Below are 16,509 nucleotides of genomic sequence, written 5' to 3' on the forward strand. Positions count from 1 at the left end.
TAGGAGTAGTAGTTTCTTTTGTAGAAGTAGGAGTGCTCGTGGTGGTGGTAGCAGTAGCAGGGGCTGTGGTAGAAATAGGTGCTCTCGTGGTGGTTGTAGGTGTAGCAGGGTCTGTGGTACAAGTAGTAGCACTAGTGGTGGTGGTAGGAATAGCAGTTTAGCAGTAGAATTAGGAGTGCTCGTGGTGGTGGTAGGAGTTGCACGGTTTGTGGTAGAAGTTGGAGCCCCCATGCTGGTGGAAGTAGTAGTTTCTTGGGTAGAAGTAGGACTGCTCGTGGTGGTGGCAGGAGTAGTAGTCTCAGTGTTAGAAGTAGGAGCGATCGTGGTGGTGGTAGGTGTAGTAGTCTCTGAGGTAGAAGTAGGAGCGCTCGTGGTTGTGGAAGGAGTAGTACTGTCTTTGGAAGAAGTAGAAGCGCTCGTGGTGGTTGTAGGAGTAGTATTTTCTGTGGTAGAAGTTGGAGCGCTCGTGGTGGTGGTAGGAGTACAGGGTCTGTGGTAGAAGTAGTTGCGTTCTTGGTGTTGGTAGGAGTAGCAGGTTCTGTTGTAGAAGTAGGAGTGCTCGTGGAGGTGGTAGGAGTTGCACGGTCTGTGGTAGAAGTAGTAGCCCCCATAGTGGTGGTAGTAGTGTTTTCTGGGTTAGAAGTAGGATCGTTCATGGTTGTGGTAGGAGTCATAGTGTCTGTGGTAGAAGTAGTGGCACTCGTGGTGGTGGTAGGAGTAGTAGTGTCTGTGGTAGAAGTAGGAATGCTCGTGGTGGGGCAACAGTAGTTGTCTCAGTGATAGAAGTAGGAGCACGTGTGGTGGTGGTAGAAGTAATTGTTTCTGTGGTAGAAGTAGGAACGCTTGTGCTGGTGGTAGGATTACCAGGGTCTGTGGTAGAATTAGTTGCGTTCGTGGTGGTGGTAGGTGTAGTAGTGTATGTGGTAGAAGGAGGAGTGCTCGTGGTGGTGGTGGGAGTAGGAGTATCTGTGGTAGAAGTAGGAGCGCTCGTGCTGGTTGTAGGAATAGTAGTGTCTCTGGTAGAATTAGAAGCGCTCGTGGTGGTGGTAGGTGTAGTAGTGTCTGTGGTAGAAGTAGGAGCGCTTGTGCTGGTTGTAGGAGTAGTAGTGTCTGTGGTAGAACTAGGAGCGTTCGTGGTGGTGGTAGGAGTAGTAGTACTTTGGTAGAAGTAGGAGCGCTCGTGGTGGTGGTAGGAGTAGTAGAGTCTGTGGTAGAAGTAGGAGCGTTCGTGCTGGTGGTGGGATTAGGAATATCTGTGGTAAAAGTAGGAACGCTCATGGTGGTGGTAGGTGTAGTAGTGTCTGTGGTAGTAGTTGCGCTCATGGTGGTGGTAGGATTAGTAGTTTCTGTGGTAGAAGTAGTTGCACTCTTGGTGGTGGTAGGAGTAGTAGTTTCTGTGGTAGAATAGGAGCGATCGTGGTGGTGGTCGGAGTAGTAGATTTTGCGGTAGAAGTAGGAGTGTTCGTGGTAGTGGTAGGTGTAGCAGGGTCGGTGGTACAAGTTCGTGCTCTCATCGTGGTCGTAGATGTAGTAGTTCTGTGTTAGAAATACTGGTGCTCATGGTGGTGGTAGGAGTAGTAGTGTCTGTGGTAGAAGTAGGAGAGTTAATGGTGGTGGCAGGAGTAGTATTCTCATTGGTAGAAGTAGGAGCGCTCGTGGTGGTGGTAGGAGTAGTAGTTTCTGTGGTAGAAGTAGGAGCCCTTGTGTTGGTGGTAGGAGTAGTTGTTTCTGTGGTAGAAGTAGGTGCACTCGTGAAGGTGGTAGGAGTAGCAGGGTCTGTGGTAGAAGTAGATGCGTTCGTAGTGGTGGTAAGTGTAGCAATTTCTGTGTTAGAAGTAGGATCGCTCGTGGTGGTGGTAGGAGTTGCATGGTCTGTGGTAGATGCAGGAGCCCCCGTGGTGGTGGTTGTTATAGTTTCCGTGGTAGAAGTAGGATCGCTCGTGGTTTTGGTAGGAGTAGTAGTGTCTGTGGTAGAAGTAGGAGCCCTTGCGGTATTGGTAGGAGTTGCATGGTCTCTGGTATAAGTAGGAGCGTTCGTGGTGGTGGTAGGAGTAGTAGTGTCTGTGGTAGAAATAGGAGTGCTCGTGGTGGTGGTGGGAGTAGCCGTTCTTGTGATAGATGTAGGAGCACTCGTGGTGGTAGTATGAGCAGAAGGGTCTGTGTTAGAAGTAGTTTCCCTCGTGGTCGTGGTAGTAGTAGTTTCTGGGGTAGAAATAGGAGATCTCCTGGTGTTGGTAGGGGTAGTAGTTTCTGTGGTAGAAATAGGAGCGCTCATGATGGTGGTAGGAGTAGCAGGGTCTGTGGTAGAAGTACAAGCGCTCGTGGTGGTGGTAGGAGTTGCATGGACTGTGGTAGAAGTAGGAGCCCCCGTGTTGGTGGTAGTAGTAGTATCTGGGGTAGAAGTAGGAGCGCTCGCGTTGGTGGTGGGAGTATTAGTATCTGTGGTAAAATAGGAGCATTGGTGGTGGAGGTAGGAGTAGTAGTTTCTTTTGTAGAAGTAGGAGCGCTCGTGGTGGTGGTAACAGTAGCAGGGGCTGTGGTAGAAATAGGTGCTCTCGTGGTGGTTGTAGGTGTAGCAGGGTCTGTGGTAGAAGAAGTAGCACTAGAGGTGGTGGTAGGAGTAGCAGGTTTAGCGGTAGAATTAGAAGCGCTCGTGGTGGTGGTAGGAGTTGAACGGTTTGTGGTAGAAGTTGGAGCCCCCATGCTGGTGGAAGTAGTAGTTTCTGGGGTAGAAGTAGGATTGCTCGTGGTGGTGGCAAGAGTAGTAGTCTCAGTGGTAGAAGTAGGAGCGATCGTGGTGGTGGTAGGTGTAGTAGTTTCTGTGGTAGAAGTAGGAGCGCTTGTGGTGGTGGTAGGTGTAGTAGTGTCTGTGGTAGAAGTAGGAGCACTCATGGTGGTGTTGGGTCTAGTAGTTTCTGTGGTAGAAGTAGGAGCGCTCATGGTGGTGGTAGTGTAGTCGTGTCTGCGGTAGAAGTAAGAGCGCTCGTGGTAGTGGTAGTTGTAGCAAGGTCTGTGGTACAAGTAGGTGCTCCTCTGGTGGTGGTAGGAGTAGTAGTTTCTGGTAGAAGTAATGGTGCTTGTGGTGGAGGTAGGAGTAGTAGTTTCTGTGTTAGAAGTAGGAGCATTCGTGGTGGTGGTAGGAGTAGTAGTTCCTGTGGTAGAAATAGGAGTGCTAGTGGTAGTGGTATGTGTAGCAGGGACTGTGCTACAGGTAGGTGTTCTCGTGGTGGTGGTAGGAATAGTAGTGTCTGTGGTAGAAGTAGTGGTGCTCGTGGTGGTGGTAGGAGTAGTAGTTCCTGTGGTAGAAGGAGGAGCACTCGTGGTGATGGTAGAAGTAGCAGAGCATGTGGTAGAAGTAGGTGCTCTCTTGGTGGTGGTAGTAGTAGTTTCTTGGGTAGAAGTAAGAGTGCTCATGGTGGTGGTAAGAGTAATAGTTTCTGTGGTAGAAGTAGGAGTGCTCGTGTTAGTGGTAGAAGTAGTATTGTCTGTGGTAGAAGTAGGAGCACTCGTGGTGATGGTAGGAATAGTAGTGTCTGTGGTAGAAGTAGGAGTGCTCGTGGTGGTGTTAGGAGTAGTAGTGTCTGTGGTAGAAGTAGGAGCGCTCGTGGTGGCAGTAGGAGTAATAGTTTCTGTGGTAGAGGTAGGAGTGCTCATGCTGGTGGTAGGGGTAGTAGTGTCTGTGGTAGAATTAGGAGTGCTCGTGATGGAGGTGGGAGTAGTAGTTTCTGTGGCTGAAGTAGGAGTGCTCGTGAAGGTGGTAGGAGTTGGAGTGTCAGTGGTACAAGCAGTTAAGCTCGTGGTTGTTGTAGGAGTAGTAGTTTCTGTGGTAGCATTAGGAGCGCTCGTGAAGGTGGTAGGAGTTGGAGTGTCGGTGGTAGAAGTAGGTGCTCTCGAGGTGGTGGTAGGAGTTGCAGGGTCTGTGTTAGAAGTAGTTTCGCTCGTGGTGGTGGTAGGAGTAGTTGTTTCTGTGTTAGAAGTAGGAGCACTCGTGGTGGTGGTACGAGTAGCAGGGTCTTTAGTAGAAGTAGTTGTGTTCGTGGTGGTGGTAGGAGTTGTAGTTTCCGTGGTAGAAGTAGGAAGGCTCTTGGTGGTGGTAGGTGTAGTAATGCCTGTGGTAGAAGTAGGAGCGCTTGTGGTGGTGGTAGGAGTAGTAGTGTCTGTGTTATAAATAGAGGTGCTCGTGGTGATGTTGGGAGTAATAGTTTCCTTAGTAGAAGTAGGAGCGCTCATGGTGGTGGTAGGAGTAGCAGGGTGTGTGTTAGAAGTAGTTTTGCTCGTGGTGGTTGTAGTAATAGTTTCTGGGTTAGAAGTAAGAACTCTCGTGGTCGTGGTAGGAGTATTAGTTTCTGTGGTAGCAGTAGGAGCGCTCGTGGTGGTGGTAAGGAGTAGCAGGGCCTGTGGTAGAAATACGTGCTCTCCTGGTTGTGGTAGGTGTTGCAGGGCCTGTGGTAGAAATAGGTGTTCTCGTGGTGGTGGTAGGAGTAGCAGGGTCTGTGGTAGAAGTAGTAGCACTCGTGGTGGTCGTAGGAGTAGCAGGTTTCTTGGTAGAGGTAGGAGCGCTCGTGGTGGTGGTAGGAGTCATAGTTCCTGTGGTAGAAATAGGAGCACTCGTGGTGTTGGTAGAAGTAGCAGGGCCTGTGGTAGAAGTAGGTGCTCTCTTGGTGGTGGTAGTAGTATTTTCTTGAGTAGAAGTAGGAGCGCTCATGGTGGTGGTAGGAGTAATAGTGTCTGTGGTAGAAGTAGGAGTGCTCGTGTTAGTGGTAGAAATAGTATTGTCTGTGGTAGAAGTAGGAGCGCTCGAGGTGGTAGTAGGAATAGTAGTGTATGTGGTAGAATTAGGAGTGCTCGTGGTGGTGGTGGGAGCAGGAGTATCTGTGGGAGAAGTAGGAGCGCTCGTGGTGGTGGTAGGAGTAGTAGTCTTTGTGGTAGAAGTAGTTGCACTCTTGGTGGTGGTAGGAGTAGTAGTTTCAGTTGTAGAGGTAGTTGCACTCTTGGTTGTGGTAAGAGTAGTATTTTCTGTGGTAGAAGTAGGAGCGCTCGTGGTGGTGGTAGGAGTAGTAGTGTCTGTGGTAGAAGTAGGAGTGCTAGTGGTGGTGACAGGAGTAGTAATCTCAGTGGTAGAAGTAGGAGCGCTCGTGGTGGTGGTAGGAGTAGCAGGGGCTGTACTAGAAGTAGTTTCGCTCGTGGTGGTGGTAGGAGTAGTTGTTTCTGTGGTAAAAGTAGTTGCGTTCGTGGTGGTGGTAGGAGTCGCAGGGTCTGTGGTAGAAGTAGGTGCGTTTGTAGCGGTGGTAAGAGTAGCAATTTCTGTGTTAGAAGTAGGATCGCTCGTGGTGGTGGTAGGAGTTGCACGGTCTGTGGTAGATGTAGGAGCCCCCGTGGTGGTGGTTGTTGTAGTTTCCATGGTAGAAGTAGGATCGCTCGTGGTTTCGGTAGGAATAGTAGTGTCTGTGGTAGAGGTAGGAGCCCTTGCGTTGTTGGTAGGAGTTGCACGGTCTCTGGTATAAGTAGGAGCGTTCGTGGTGGTGGTAGGAGTAGTAGTGTCTGTGGTAGAAATAGGAGCACTCATGGTGGTGGTGGGAGTAACCGTTCTTGTGATAGAGGTAGGAGCACTCATGGTGGTAGTATGAGTAGCAGGGTCTGTGTTAGAAGTAGTTTCCCTCATGGTTGTGGTAGTAGTAGTGTCTGGGGTAGAAGTAGGAGATCTCGTGGTGATGGTAGGGGTGGTAATTTCTGTGGTAGATGTAGGAGTGCTCATGGTGGTGGTAGGATTAGCAGGGTCTGTGGTAGTAGTAGTTGCATTCGCAGTGGTGGTAGGAGTAGCAGGTTCTGTGGTAGAAGTACAAACGCTCGTGGTGGTGGTAGGAATTGCATGGTCTGTGGTAGAAGTAGGAGCCCCCGTGGTGGTGGTAGTAGTAGTATCTGTGGTAGAATTAGGAGCCCTCATGGTGGTGGTAGGAGTAGTAGTTTCGGAGGTAGTAGTAGGAGCACTCGTGTTATGGGTAGATGTAGCAGTGTCTGTGGTACAAGTAGGTTCTCTCGTGTTGGTGGTAGGAGTAGTAGTGTCTGTGGTGGAAGTAGTGGAGTTCGTGGTGGTGGTAGGAGTAGGAGTTTCTATCATAGAAGTAGGAACGCTCATGGTGGTGGCAGCAGTAGTAGTCTCTGTGGTAGAAGTATGAGCGCTCGTGGCAGTGGTAGTTGTAGCAAGGTCTATGGTACAAGTAGGTTCTCCTCTGGTGGTGGTAGGAGTAGTAGTTTCTGTGGTAGAAGTAATGGTGCTCGTGGTGTTGGTAGGAGTAGTAGTTTCTGTGGTAGAAGTAGGAGCATTCATGGTGGTGGTAGGAGTAGTAGTTTCTGTGTTAGAAGTAGGGGCGCTCGTGTTTGTTGTAGGAGTAGTAGTGTCTGTGGTAGAAGTAGGAGTGCTTGTGGTGTTGTAAGGAGTTGCATGGTCTGTGATATAAGTAGGAGTGTTCGTGGTGGTGGTAATAGTAGTAATGTCTGTGGTAGAAGTAGGAGCACTCGAGGTGGTGTATCTGTAGTAGTGTCTGTGGTAGAAGGAGTTTCGCTCGTAGTGGTGGTCGGAGTACTAGTTTCTGAGGGTAGAAGTAGGAGCACTCATGGTGGTGGTAGGAGTAGTAGTTTCGGTGGTAGAAGTAGAAGCGCTCGTGGTAGTGGTATGTGTAACAGGGTCTGTGGTACAAGTCGGTTCTCTCGTGTTGGTGGTAAGAATAGTAGTGTTCGTGGTAGAAGTAGTGGCACTCGTGGCGGTGGTAGGAGTAGTACTGTCTGTGGTAGAAGTAGGATCGCACATGGTGGTGGCAGTAGTAGTAGTCTCAGTTGTAGAAGTAGGAGCGCTCATGTTGGTAGAAGGAGTAGTAGTTTCTGTGGTAGAAGTAGGAGCGCTCGTAGTGGTGGTGGGTGTAGTAGTTTCTGTGGTAGAAATAGGAGTGTTCGTTGCAGTGGTAGGATTTGCAGGGTCTGTGGTAGAAGTAGTTTGGATCGTGGTGTTGGTAGGAGTAGTAATTTCTGTTGTAGAAGTAGGAGCACTCGTGGTGGTGGTAGGAGTAGTTGTTAATGTGGTAGAAGTAGGAGCGCTTGTGTTGGTGGTGGGTGTCATAGTTTCTCTGGTAGAAGTAGGAGCGCTCATGTTGTTGGTCAGAGTAGTAGTGTCTCTGGTAGAATTAGGAGCGCTCGTGGTGGTGGTGGGTGTAGTAGTTTATGTGGCATAAGTAGGAGTGCTCGTGGTTGCGGTAGGTGTAGCAGGGTCTGTGTTAGAAGTAGTTTCACTCGTGGTGGTGGTAGTAGTAGTTTCTGTGGTAGAAGTAGGAGCTCTCGTGGTGGTGGTAGAAGTAGTAGTTTCTGTGGTAGAAGTAGGAACACACGTGGTGGTTGTCAGAGTAATAGTGTGTGTCGTAGAAGTAGTTGCACTCGTGGTGGTGGTAGGAGTAGTAGTTTCTGTGGTAGAAGTAGGAGCACTGTAAGTGTTGGTAGGAGTAGTAGTTCTGTGGTAGAAGTAGGATCCCTCGTGGTGGTAGTAGGAGTAGTAGTGTCAGTGGTAGAAGTATTTGGGCTCTTGTTGGCGGTAGGAGTAGTAGTTTCTGTGGTAGAAGTAGTTGCTCTCTTGTTGGTGGTAGGAGTAGTAGATCCTGTGGTAAAATATGAGCGCTAATGGTGGTGGTAGGAGTAGCAGTGGCTGTGGTATAAATACATGCTCTCATGGTTGTGTTAGGAATAACAGGGACTCTGGTAGAAATAGGTGCTCTCGTGGTGGTGGTAGGAGTAGCATGGTCTTTGGTAGAAGTAGTAGCACTCGTGGTGGTGGTAGGAGTAGCAGGTTCTGTGGAAGAAGTAGGAGCGCTTGTGGAGTGGTAGGAGTAGTAGTTCCTGTGGTAGAAGTAGGAGCACTCGTGGTGGTGATAGGAGTAGCAGGGGCTGTGGTAGAAATTGGTGCTCTCTTGGTGGTGGTGGTAGTAGTTTCTTGGGTAGCAGTAAGAGCGCTCGTGGTGGTGGTAGGAATATTAGTCCCTGTGGTAGAAATAGGAGCACTCGTGGTGGTGATAGTTGTAGCAGGGTCTGTGGTAGAAGTAGGTGCTCTCTTGGTGGTGTTGTAGTAATTTCTTGGGTAGAAGTATGAGTGCTCGTGGTGGTTTTTAAGGGTAGTAGTGTCTGTGGTAGAATTAGGAGTGCTCGTGGTGGTAGTAGGAGCAGTAGTTCCTGTGGTAGTACTAGGAGCACTCGTGTTGGATGTAGGAGTAGCAGGGCCTGTTGTAGTAGTAGGTGCTCGCTTGGTGTTGGTAGTATTAGTTTCTGTTGTAGAAGTAGGTGCGCTCGTGTTAGTGGTAGGAGTAGTAGTGTCTGTGGTAGAAGTAGGAGAACTCGTGGTGGTGGTGAGAGTAGTAGTATCTGTGGTAGAATTAAGAGACCTCGTGGTGGTTGTAGGAGTAGTAATGTCAGTGGTAGAATAGGAAACCTCGTGGTGGTGGTAGGAGTTGCATGATCTGTGGTAGAAGTAGGAGCCCCCATGGTGGTGGTACTAGTAGTTTCTGGGGTAGAAGTAGGAGTGCTAGTGGTGGTGGTGGTAGTAGTACTTGTTTCTGTGGTAGAAGTAGGAGTGCTCATGGTGGTGGTAGGAGTAGCAGGGTCTGTGGTAGAAGTAGTTGTGTTCGTGGTGGTAGTAGGAGTAGCAGATTCTGTTGTAGAAGCAGGAGCATTCGTTGTGGTGGTAGGATTTGCACGGTCTGTGGTAGAATTAGGAGCCCCCATGGTGGTGGTAGTAGTAGTTCCTGGGGTATAAGTAGGAACGTTCATGGTGGTGGTAGGAGACGTAGTGTCTGTGGTAGAAGTAGGAGCTCTCGTGTTGTTGGTAGGAGCAGTAGTTCCTGAGGTAGAAGTTGGACCACCCGTGGTGGTGGTAGGTATAGCAAGTCCTGTGTTAGAAGAAGATGCTCTCTAGGTGGTGGTAGTAGTAGTTTCTTTGGTAGAAGTAGGAGCACTCATCATGGGCTTAGGAGTAGTAGTTTCTGTGGTAGAAGCAGGAGCTCTCTGTTGGTGGTAGAAGTAGTAGTGTCTGTGGTAGAAGTAGGAGCGCTCGTGGCTGTTTTGGATGTAGTAGTTTCTGTGGTAGTAGTAGGAGCGTTCGTGTTGATGGTTGGAGTTGTGGTGTCTGTGGTAGAAGTAGGAGCACTCGTGGGGTTGGTAGGAGTAGTAGTTCCTGTGTTAAAAGTAGGAGCATTGGTGGTGGTGGTAGGAGTAGTAGGGCCTGTGGTAGAATTAGTTTTGCTCGTGGTTGTGGTAGGCATAGTAGTTTCTGTGGTAGAAGTAGGAGCGCTCGTGGTGGTGGTAAGAGTAGTAGTGTCTGTGGTAGATGTAGTTGCACTCGTGGTGGTGCTAGTAGTAGTAGTTTCTGTGGTAGAAGTAGGAGCTCACGTGATAGTGGCAGGAGTAGTAGTGTCTGTGGTAGAAGTAGTTGCCCTCGCGTTGTTGGTAAGAGTAGTAGTTTCTGTGGTAGAAGTAGGAGCACTCGTGGTGGTGGTAGGAGTAGCAGGGTCTGTGTTAGAAGTAGTTTCTCTCGTGGTCGTGGTAGTAGTAGTTTCTGGGGTAAAATTTGGAGATGTCGCTGTGGTGGTAGGGGTAGTAGTTTCTGTGGTAGAAGTAGGAGCGCTCATGGGGGTGGTAGGTGTAGCAGGGTCTGTGGTAGAAGTACTTGCATTTTTGGTGTTGGTAGGTGTAGCAGGTTCTGTTGTAATAGTATGAGTGCTCGTGGAGGTGGTAGGAGTACAGGGTCTCTGTTAGAAGTAGTTGCGTTCTCGGTGTTGGTAGGAGTAGCAGGTTCTGTTGTAGAAGTAGGAGTGCTGGTGCTGGTGGTAGGAGTTGCACGGTCGGTGGCAGAAGTAGTAGCCACCATAATGATGGTAGTAGTAGTTTCCTGGTTAGATGTAGGAGAGCTCGTGGTTGTGGTAGGAGTAGTAGTGTCTGTGGTAGAAGTAGTGGTGCTCGTGGTGGTGGTAGGAATAGTAGTGTCTGTGGCAGAAGTAGGAGTGCCCATGGTGGTGGCAACAGTAGTTGTCTCAGGGATAGAAGTAGGAGCACTCGTGGTGGTGGTAGGAGTACTAGTTTCTCTGGTAGAAATAGGAGTTCTCATGGTGGTGGTAGGAGTAGTAGTGTCTCTGGTAGAATTAGGAGTGCTCGTGGTGGTGGTTGGAGTAGTAGTTTACGTGGTATAAGTATGAGCGCTCGTGGTAGTGGTAGGAGTAGTAGTGTCTGTGTTTAGAATAGAAGTGCTCGTGGTAGTGGTGGGAGTAGTAATATCTGTATTAGAAGTAGGAGTGCTCGTGTTTGTGGTAGGAGTAGCAGGGTCTGTGTTTGAAGTAGTTTTGCTCGTGTTGGTGGTAGTAGTAATTTCTGTGGTAGGAGTAGGAGATCTCGTGGTGGTGGTAGAAGTAGTAGTTTCTGTGGTAGAAGTAGGAGTGCACGTGGTGGTTGTTGGAGTAATAGTGTCTGTGGTAGAAGTAGTTGCACTCTTGGTGGTGGTAGGAGTAGTAGTTTCTGTGGTAGAAGTAGGAGCACTGTAGGTGTTGGTATGAGTAGTAGTTCTGTGGTAGAAGTAGGATCGCTCGTGGCGGTAGTAGGAGTAGTAGTGTCAGTGGTAGAAGTAGTTGGGCTCGTGTTGGTGGTAGGAGTAGTAGTTTCTGTGGTAGAAGTAGTTGCACTCTTGGTCGTGGTAGGAGTAGTAGAATCTGTGTTAGAAATATGAGTGCTCATGTTGGTGGTAGGAGTAGCAGCGGCTGTGGTAGAAATACATGCTCTCGTGGTTGTGTTAGGAGTAGCAGGGCCTGTGGTAGAAATAGGTGCTCTCGTGGTGGTGGTAGGATTAGCAGGGTCTTTGGTAGAAGTAGTAGCACTCGTGGTGGTGGTAGGAGTAGCAGGTTCTGTGATAGAAGTAGGAGCGCTCATGGAGTGGTAGGAGTAGTAATTCCTGTGGTAGAAGTAGGAGCACTCATGGTGGTGATAGGAGTAGCAGGGTCTGTGGTAGAAGTAGGTGCTCTCTTGGTGGTGGTGGTAGTAGTTTCTTGAATAGAAGTAGGAGCGCTCGTGGTGGTGGTAGGAATAGTAGTTCCTGTCATAGAAATAGAAGCACTCGTGGTGGTGATAGGAGTAGCAGGATCTGTGGTATAAGTAGGTGTTCTCTTGGTGGTGGTAATAGTAGTTTCTTGGGTAGAAGTAGGAGTGCTCGTGGTGGTGGTAGGAGTAGTAGTGTCTGTGGTAGAATTAGGAGCACTCGTGGTGGTAGTAAGAGTAGTAGTTCCTGTGGTAGTAGTAGGAGCACTCGTGTTGGTTGTAGGAGTAGCAGGGCTTGTTGTAGTAGTAGATGCTCACTTGGTTTTGATAGTACTATTTTCTGTGGTAGAAGTAGGAGCGCTCGTGTTGGTGGTAGAGGTAGTAGTGTCTGTGGTAGAAGTAGGAGCGCTCGTTGTGGTGGTGGGAGTACTAGTATCTGTGGTAGAAGTAGGAGAGCTCATGGTGGTTGTAGGAGTAGTAATGTCTGTGGTAGAAGTAGGAAACCTCGTGGGGGTGGTAGGATTTGCAGGATCTGTGGTAGAAGTAGTTTCGCTCATGCTGCTGGAAGGAGTTGCATGGTCTGTGGTAGAAGTAGGAGCTCCCATGGTGGTGGTACTACTAGTTTCTGGGGTAGAAGTAAGTGTGCTTGTGGTGGTGGTGGTAGTAGTAGTTGTTTCTGTGGTAGAAGTAGCAGCGCTCGTGGTGGTGGTAGGAGTAGTAGTGTCTGTGTTAGAAGTAGCAGCACTCGTGGTGGTGGTGGGAGTAGTAGTTTCTGTTGTAGAAGTATAAGCGCTCGTGGTGGTGGTAGGAGAAGTCGTGTCTGTGGTAGAAGTAGGAGCACTCTTGGTAGTGGAATTGTAGCAGGGTCTGTTGTACAAGTAGGTGCTCTTATGGTGGTGGTAGGAGTAGTAGTGTCTGTGGTAGAAGTAGTGGTGCTCGTGGTGGTAGGAGTAGTAGTTTCTGTGGTAGAAGTAGGAGCACTCGTGGTGGTGGTAGGAGTAGTAGTGTGTGTGGTAGAAGTAGGAGTGCTCGTGGTAGTGGTAGGTGTAGCAGGGTCTGTGGTACAATTGGTGTTCTCGTGGTGGTGGTAGGAATAGTAGTGTCTGTGGTAGAGGTAGGAGTGCTCATGGTGGTGGTAGGAGTAGTAATGTCTGTGGTAGAAGTAGGAGAGTTCTTGGTGGTGGTTGGTGTAGTAGTGTCTCTGGTAGAAGCTGTTGAGCTCGTGGTGGTGGTAGGTGTAGTAGTTACTGTGGTAGAAGTAGGAGCCCTCGTGGTGGTGGTAGGAGTTGCATTTACTGTGGTAGAAGTAGGTGCTCTCGAGGTGGTGGTAGGAGTAGCAGGGTCCTTGTTAGAAGTAGTTTCGCTCGTGGTCGTTGTAGGAGTAGCAGTTTCTGTGGTAGAAGTAGGAACACTAGTGATGGTGTTAGGAGTAGTTGTTTCTGTGGTAGAAGTAGGAGCGCTCGTGGTGGTGGTACGAGTAGCAGGGTCTGTGGTAGAAGTAGTTGCGTTCATGGTGGTGGTAGGAGTTGCAGGTTCTGTGGTAGAAGTAGGAGCGCTTGTCGTGGTGGTAGGTGTTGCACGGTCTGTGGTAGAAGTAGGAGCCCCCATGGTGGTGGTAGTAGTAGTTTCTGGGGTAGAAGTACGACTGCTCATGGTAGTGGTAGGAGTTTTAGTTTCTGTGGTACAAGTAGGAGCGCTCGTGGTTGTGGTAGGTGTAGTAGTGCCTTTGGTAGAAGTAGGAGCGCTTGTGGTGGTGGTAGGAGTAGGAGTGTCTGTGGTAGAAGCAGTTGCATTCGTGGTTGTGGTAGGAGTAGTAGTTTCTGTGGTAGAAGTAGGAGCACTGGTGGTGGTGATAAGATTTGCTGGGTCTATGGTAGAAGTAGGTGCTCTCGTGGTTGTGGTAAGATTAGGAGGGTCTGTGTTAGAAGTAGTTTCGCTTGTTGTGGTGGTAGGAGTAGCAGCTTCTATGGTAGAAGTAGGAGCACTCCTGGTGGTGGTATGAGTTGCACAGTCTGTGGTAGTAGTAGGAGCACTCTTGGTTGTGGTAGTACTAGTTTCTGTGTTAAAAGTAGGAGTGATCATGGTGGTGGTAGGAGTAGTAGTTTCTGTGGTAGAAGTACGAGAGCTCATGGTGGTGGTAGGATTAATACTGTCTGTGATAGAAGTAGGAGAGCTCGTGGTGGTGGTGGGAGTAGGTGTATCTGTGGTAGAAGTACGAGCAGTCATGGTGGTGGTAGGTGTAGTAGTGTCTGTGGTAGAAGTAGTTGCGCTTGTGGTGTTGGTAGGAGTTGCACGGTCTGTGGTATAAGTAGGAGCGTTCGTGGTGGTGGTAGGAGTAATAATGTCTATGGAAGAAGTAGGAGCATTCATGATGGTGGTTGGTGCAGTATTGTCTGTGATAGAAGTAGTTGCACTCGTGGTGGTGGTACGAGTTGTAATGTCTGTGGTAGAAGAAGGAGTGCTCGTGGTGGTGGTAGGAGTAGTAGTTCCTGTGGTAGAAGTACGAGTGCTCGTGGTGGTGGTAGGAGTAGCAGGGCCTGTAGTAGATGTAGATGTTCTCGTAGTGGTGGTAGTAGTAGTTTTTAGGGTAGAAGTAGGTGCGCTCGTGGTGGTGGTAGGAGTAGCAGTGTCTGTGTTAGAAGTAGTTTCGCTCGTGGTTGTGGTAGGAGTATCAGATTCTATGGTAGAAGTAGGAGCATTCGTGGTTGTGGTAGGAGTAGTAGTGTCTGTGGTAGAAGTAGGAGCGCTCTTGGTGGTGGTAGTTATAGTTTCTGTGGTAGAAATAGGAGCGCTCGTGGTGATGGTAGGAGGAGGAGTATCTGTTGTAGAAGTAGGAGCGCTCATGGTGGTGGTAGGAGTATTAGAGTCTGTGTTAGAAGTAGGAGTGCTGTGGTGATGGTAGGAGTAGTAATGTCTGAGGTAGAAGCAGTTGACCTCGTGGTGGTCATAGGAGTAGTAGTTTCTGTGGTAGGAGTAGGAGCGCTCGTGGTGGTGGTAGGAGTTACAGGGTCTCTGGTAGTAGTAGGTGCTCTCTAGGTGGTGGTAGGTGTAGCAGGGTCTGTGGTAGAAGTAGTTGCGTTCGTTGTGGTGGTAGGAGTAACAGGTTCTGTGGTAGAAGTAGGAGCGCTTGTGATGGTGGTAGGAGTTGCACGGTTCACGGTAAAAGTAGGAGCCCCCATGTTGTTGGAAGTAGTAGTTTCTGGGGTAGAAGTAGGAGCGCTCATGGTGGTGGTAGGAGTAGTAGTGTCTCTGGTAGAAATAGGAGCCCTCATGGTGGTGGTAGGAGTAGTACTGTCTGTGGTCGAAGTAGTGGCCCTCATGGTGGTGGTAGGAGTAGTAATGTCTGTGGTAGAAATAGGAGCACTCGTGGTGTTTGTAGTACTAGTAATGTCTGTGGTAGAATTAGGAGCGCTCATGTTGGTGGTAGGACTGGTAGTTTCTGTGGTAGAAGTACTTGCGCTCGTGGTGGACGTAGGAGTACTATTGTCTGTGGTAGAAGTAGGAATGCTCGTGGTGGTGGTAGGAATAATATTGTCTGTGGTAGAAGTAGGAAAGGTAGTGGTGGTGGTAGGTGTTGCACAGTCTGTGGTAGAAATAGGAGTGCTCGTGTTGGTGGTAGGGGTAGCTGTGTCTGTGGCAGAAGTAGTTGCACTCGTGCTGGGGGTAGGAGTAGTAGTGTCTGTTGTAGAAGTAGTTGTGCTCATCGTGGTGGTAGGAGTTGCACAATCTGTGGTAGAAGTAGGAGCGCTTGTGGTTGTGGTAGGAGTAGTAGTGCCTGTGGTAGAAGTAGGAGTGCTCATGGTGGTCGTAGGAGTAGTAGTTTCTTTGGTAGAAGTAGGAGCGCTCGTGATGGAGGTAGGAGTACTATTGTCTGTGGTAGAAGTAGGAGCGCTCGTGGTGGTGGTAGGAATAATACTGTCTGTGGTAGAAGTAGGAAAGCTAATGGTGGTGGTAGGTGTTGCACGGTCTGTGGTAGAAATAGGAGTGCTCGTGTTCTTGGTAGGAGTAGTAGTGTCTGTGGTCGAAGTAGTTGCACTCGTGGTGGGGGTAGGAGTAATAGTGTCTGTTGTAGAAGTAGTTGCGCTCATCGTGGTGGTAGGAGTTGCACAATCTGTGGTAGAAGTAGGAGTGCTTGTGGTGGTGGTAGGAGTAGTAGAGTCTGTGGTAGAAGTAGGAGTGCTCATGGTGGTCGTAGGAGTAGTAGTTTCTGTGGTAGAAGTAGGAGCACTATTGGTGGTGGTAGGAGTAGTAGTTTCTGTGGTAAAAGTAGGAGCGCTCGTGATGGTGGTAGGAGTAGCAGGGCCTTACACTGTCCCTAAATAAGACCCTGAGACTACTCTTAACTCAGACACTGACACTGTCCTTTACTAAGGCCCTGACACTACAGCCCAGTCAGGAACTGACACTTTCCCTAACTAAGACCCTGACACTACTCCTAACTCAGGCACTGACACTATCCCTAATTAAGATCGTGATATTACTCCTAACTCAGACACTGACACAGTCCCTAAGTAAGGCCGTGAGACTCCTCCTAACTCAGGCACTGACCCTCTCCTTAACTAAGGCCTTGACAATACTCTTAACACAGGCACTGAGACTGTCCCTAACTAAGGTCCTCACACTACTCCTAACTCAGGCTGTGACTTGGTCCCTAACGAAGGGGCTAACACTATTTCTAACTCAGGCATTGACACTATGCCTAACTAATTCCTTGACACTACTCTTAATCAGGGCCTTACACTATCCCTAACTAAGGCCCTGACAATGCTCCCAACTCAGGCATTGACAGTTTCCCTAACTAAGACCCTGACACTACTCCTAACTCAGCGACTGACACTGTCTCTAATTAAGATCGTGACACTACTCCTAACTCAGACACTGACACTGTCCCTAAGGAAGGCCGTGACACTCCTCATACCTCAGGCACTGACACTCTCCTTATCTAAGGCCTTGACACAACTCTTAACACAGGCACTGATACTTTCCCTAAAAAAGGCCCTCACACTACTCCTAACTCAGGCACTGACATGCTCCCTAGCTAAGGCCTTGACACTATTCTTAACACAGGCACGGACACTCTCCCTAACTAAGACCCTGACACTACTCCTAAGTCAGGCACTGACACTCTTCCTAACTTAGGCGGTGACACTACTCCCAACCTGGTCATTACACTGTCCCTAACTAAGGCTCTGATACTACTCCTAATTCAGACACTGACACTGTCCATAACTAAGGCCCTCAAACAACTCCTAACACAGGCCCTAACACTACTACTATCTCAGGCACTGACACTGTCCATAACTAAGTCTGTGAAACTACTCCTAACTCAGGGCCATGTACTATCCCTAACTAAGATTCTGAGACTACTCCTAACTCAGACCCTCACACTGTTCCTTACTAAGTCATTCACACTACTCCTAACTCAGGCACGGACTCTGTTCCGAACGAAGGCCC

General features: G+C 49.0%; 2 protein-coding genes across 2 annotated transcripts; both read right to left on the bottom strand.

Annotated features, from left to right (window-relative positions):
• Nucleotides 1–304: 304 nt before the first annotated feature.
• Nucleotides 305–12,708, bottom strand: LOC133091330 (mucin-2-like). Its single transcript, XM_061190501.1, has 12 exons — nucleotides 12,699–12,708; nucleotides 11,947–12,111; nucleotides 11,675–11,893; nucleotides 11,276–11,368; nucleotides 10,375–10,542; nucleotides 9,257–9,418; nucleotides 8,532–8,846; nucleotides 8,283–8,352; nucleotides 6,613–6,783; nucleotides 6,025–6,303; nucleotides 4,513–4,587; nucleotides 305–443 (listed from the first exon to the last, which is right to left on the bottom strand). The coding sequence occupies exons 1-12, from the start codon at nucleotides 12,706–12,708 to the stop codon at nucleotides 305–307; spliced, it is 1,866 nt and encodes a 621-aa protein (XP_061046484.1).
• A 490-nt stretch (nucleotides 12,709–13,198) lies between these two features.
• Nucleotides 13,199–16,084, bottom strand: LOC133091336 (histidine-rich glycoprotein-like). The gene is made up of 5 exons (XM_061190516.1): nucleotides 16,059–16,084; nucleotides 15,020–15,166; nucleotides 14,636–14,782; nucleotides 13,990–14,017; nucleotides 13,199–13,657 (listed from the first exon to the last, which is right to left on the bottom strand). The coding sequence occupies exons 1-5, from the start codon at nucleotides 16,082–16,084 to the stop codon at nucleotides 13,199–13,201; spliced, it is 807 nt and encodes a 268-aa protein (XP_061046499.1).
• Between the last annotated feature and the right edge of the window lie 425 nt (nucleotides 16,085–16,509).

The sequence above is a fragment of the Eubalaena glacialis genome, chromosome 1 (genome assembly GCF_028564815.1).
Source record: "Eubalaena glacialis isolate mEubGla1 chromosome 1, mEubGla1.1.hap2.+ XY, whole genome shotgun sequence".
In the NCBI taxonomy this organism is placed as follows: Eukaryota; Metazoa; Chordata; class Mammalia; order Artiodactyla; family Balaenidae; genus Eubalaena; species Eubalaena glacialis.

Bases quoted from the DNA above. Each gene is read 5' to 3' on its own strand.
- LOC133091330 (XM_061190501.1), bottom strand. The intron at 8,353-8,531 runs GTACCACCACCA...CTTCTACCACAG, and splicing joins TTCTACCCCAGAAACTACTA to ACACTACTACTCCTACCACT. The intron at 4,588-6,024 runs GTACCACAGACA...TTTCTACCACAG, and splicing joins CAACACGAGAGAACCTACTT to GAACTATGACTCCTACCACC.
- LOC133091336 (XM_061190516.1), bottom strand. From the start codon at position 16,084: ATGTCAGTGCCTGAGTTAGGAGTAGT. The intron at 15,167-16,058 runs GTGAGGGCCTTT...CTTCTACCACAG, and splicing joins GTGCCTGAGTTAGGAGTAGT to ATTGTGCAACTCCTACCACC. The intron at 14,018-14,635 runs GTGCAACACCTA...CTCCTACCACAG, and splicing joins TCCTATTTCTACCACAGACT to AAACTACTACTCCTATGACC.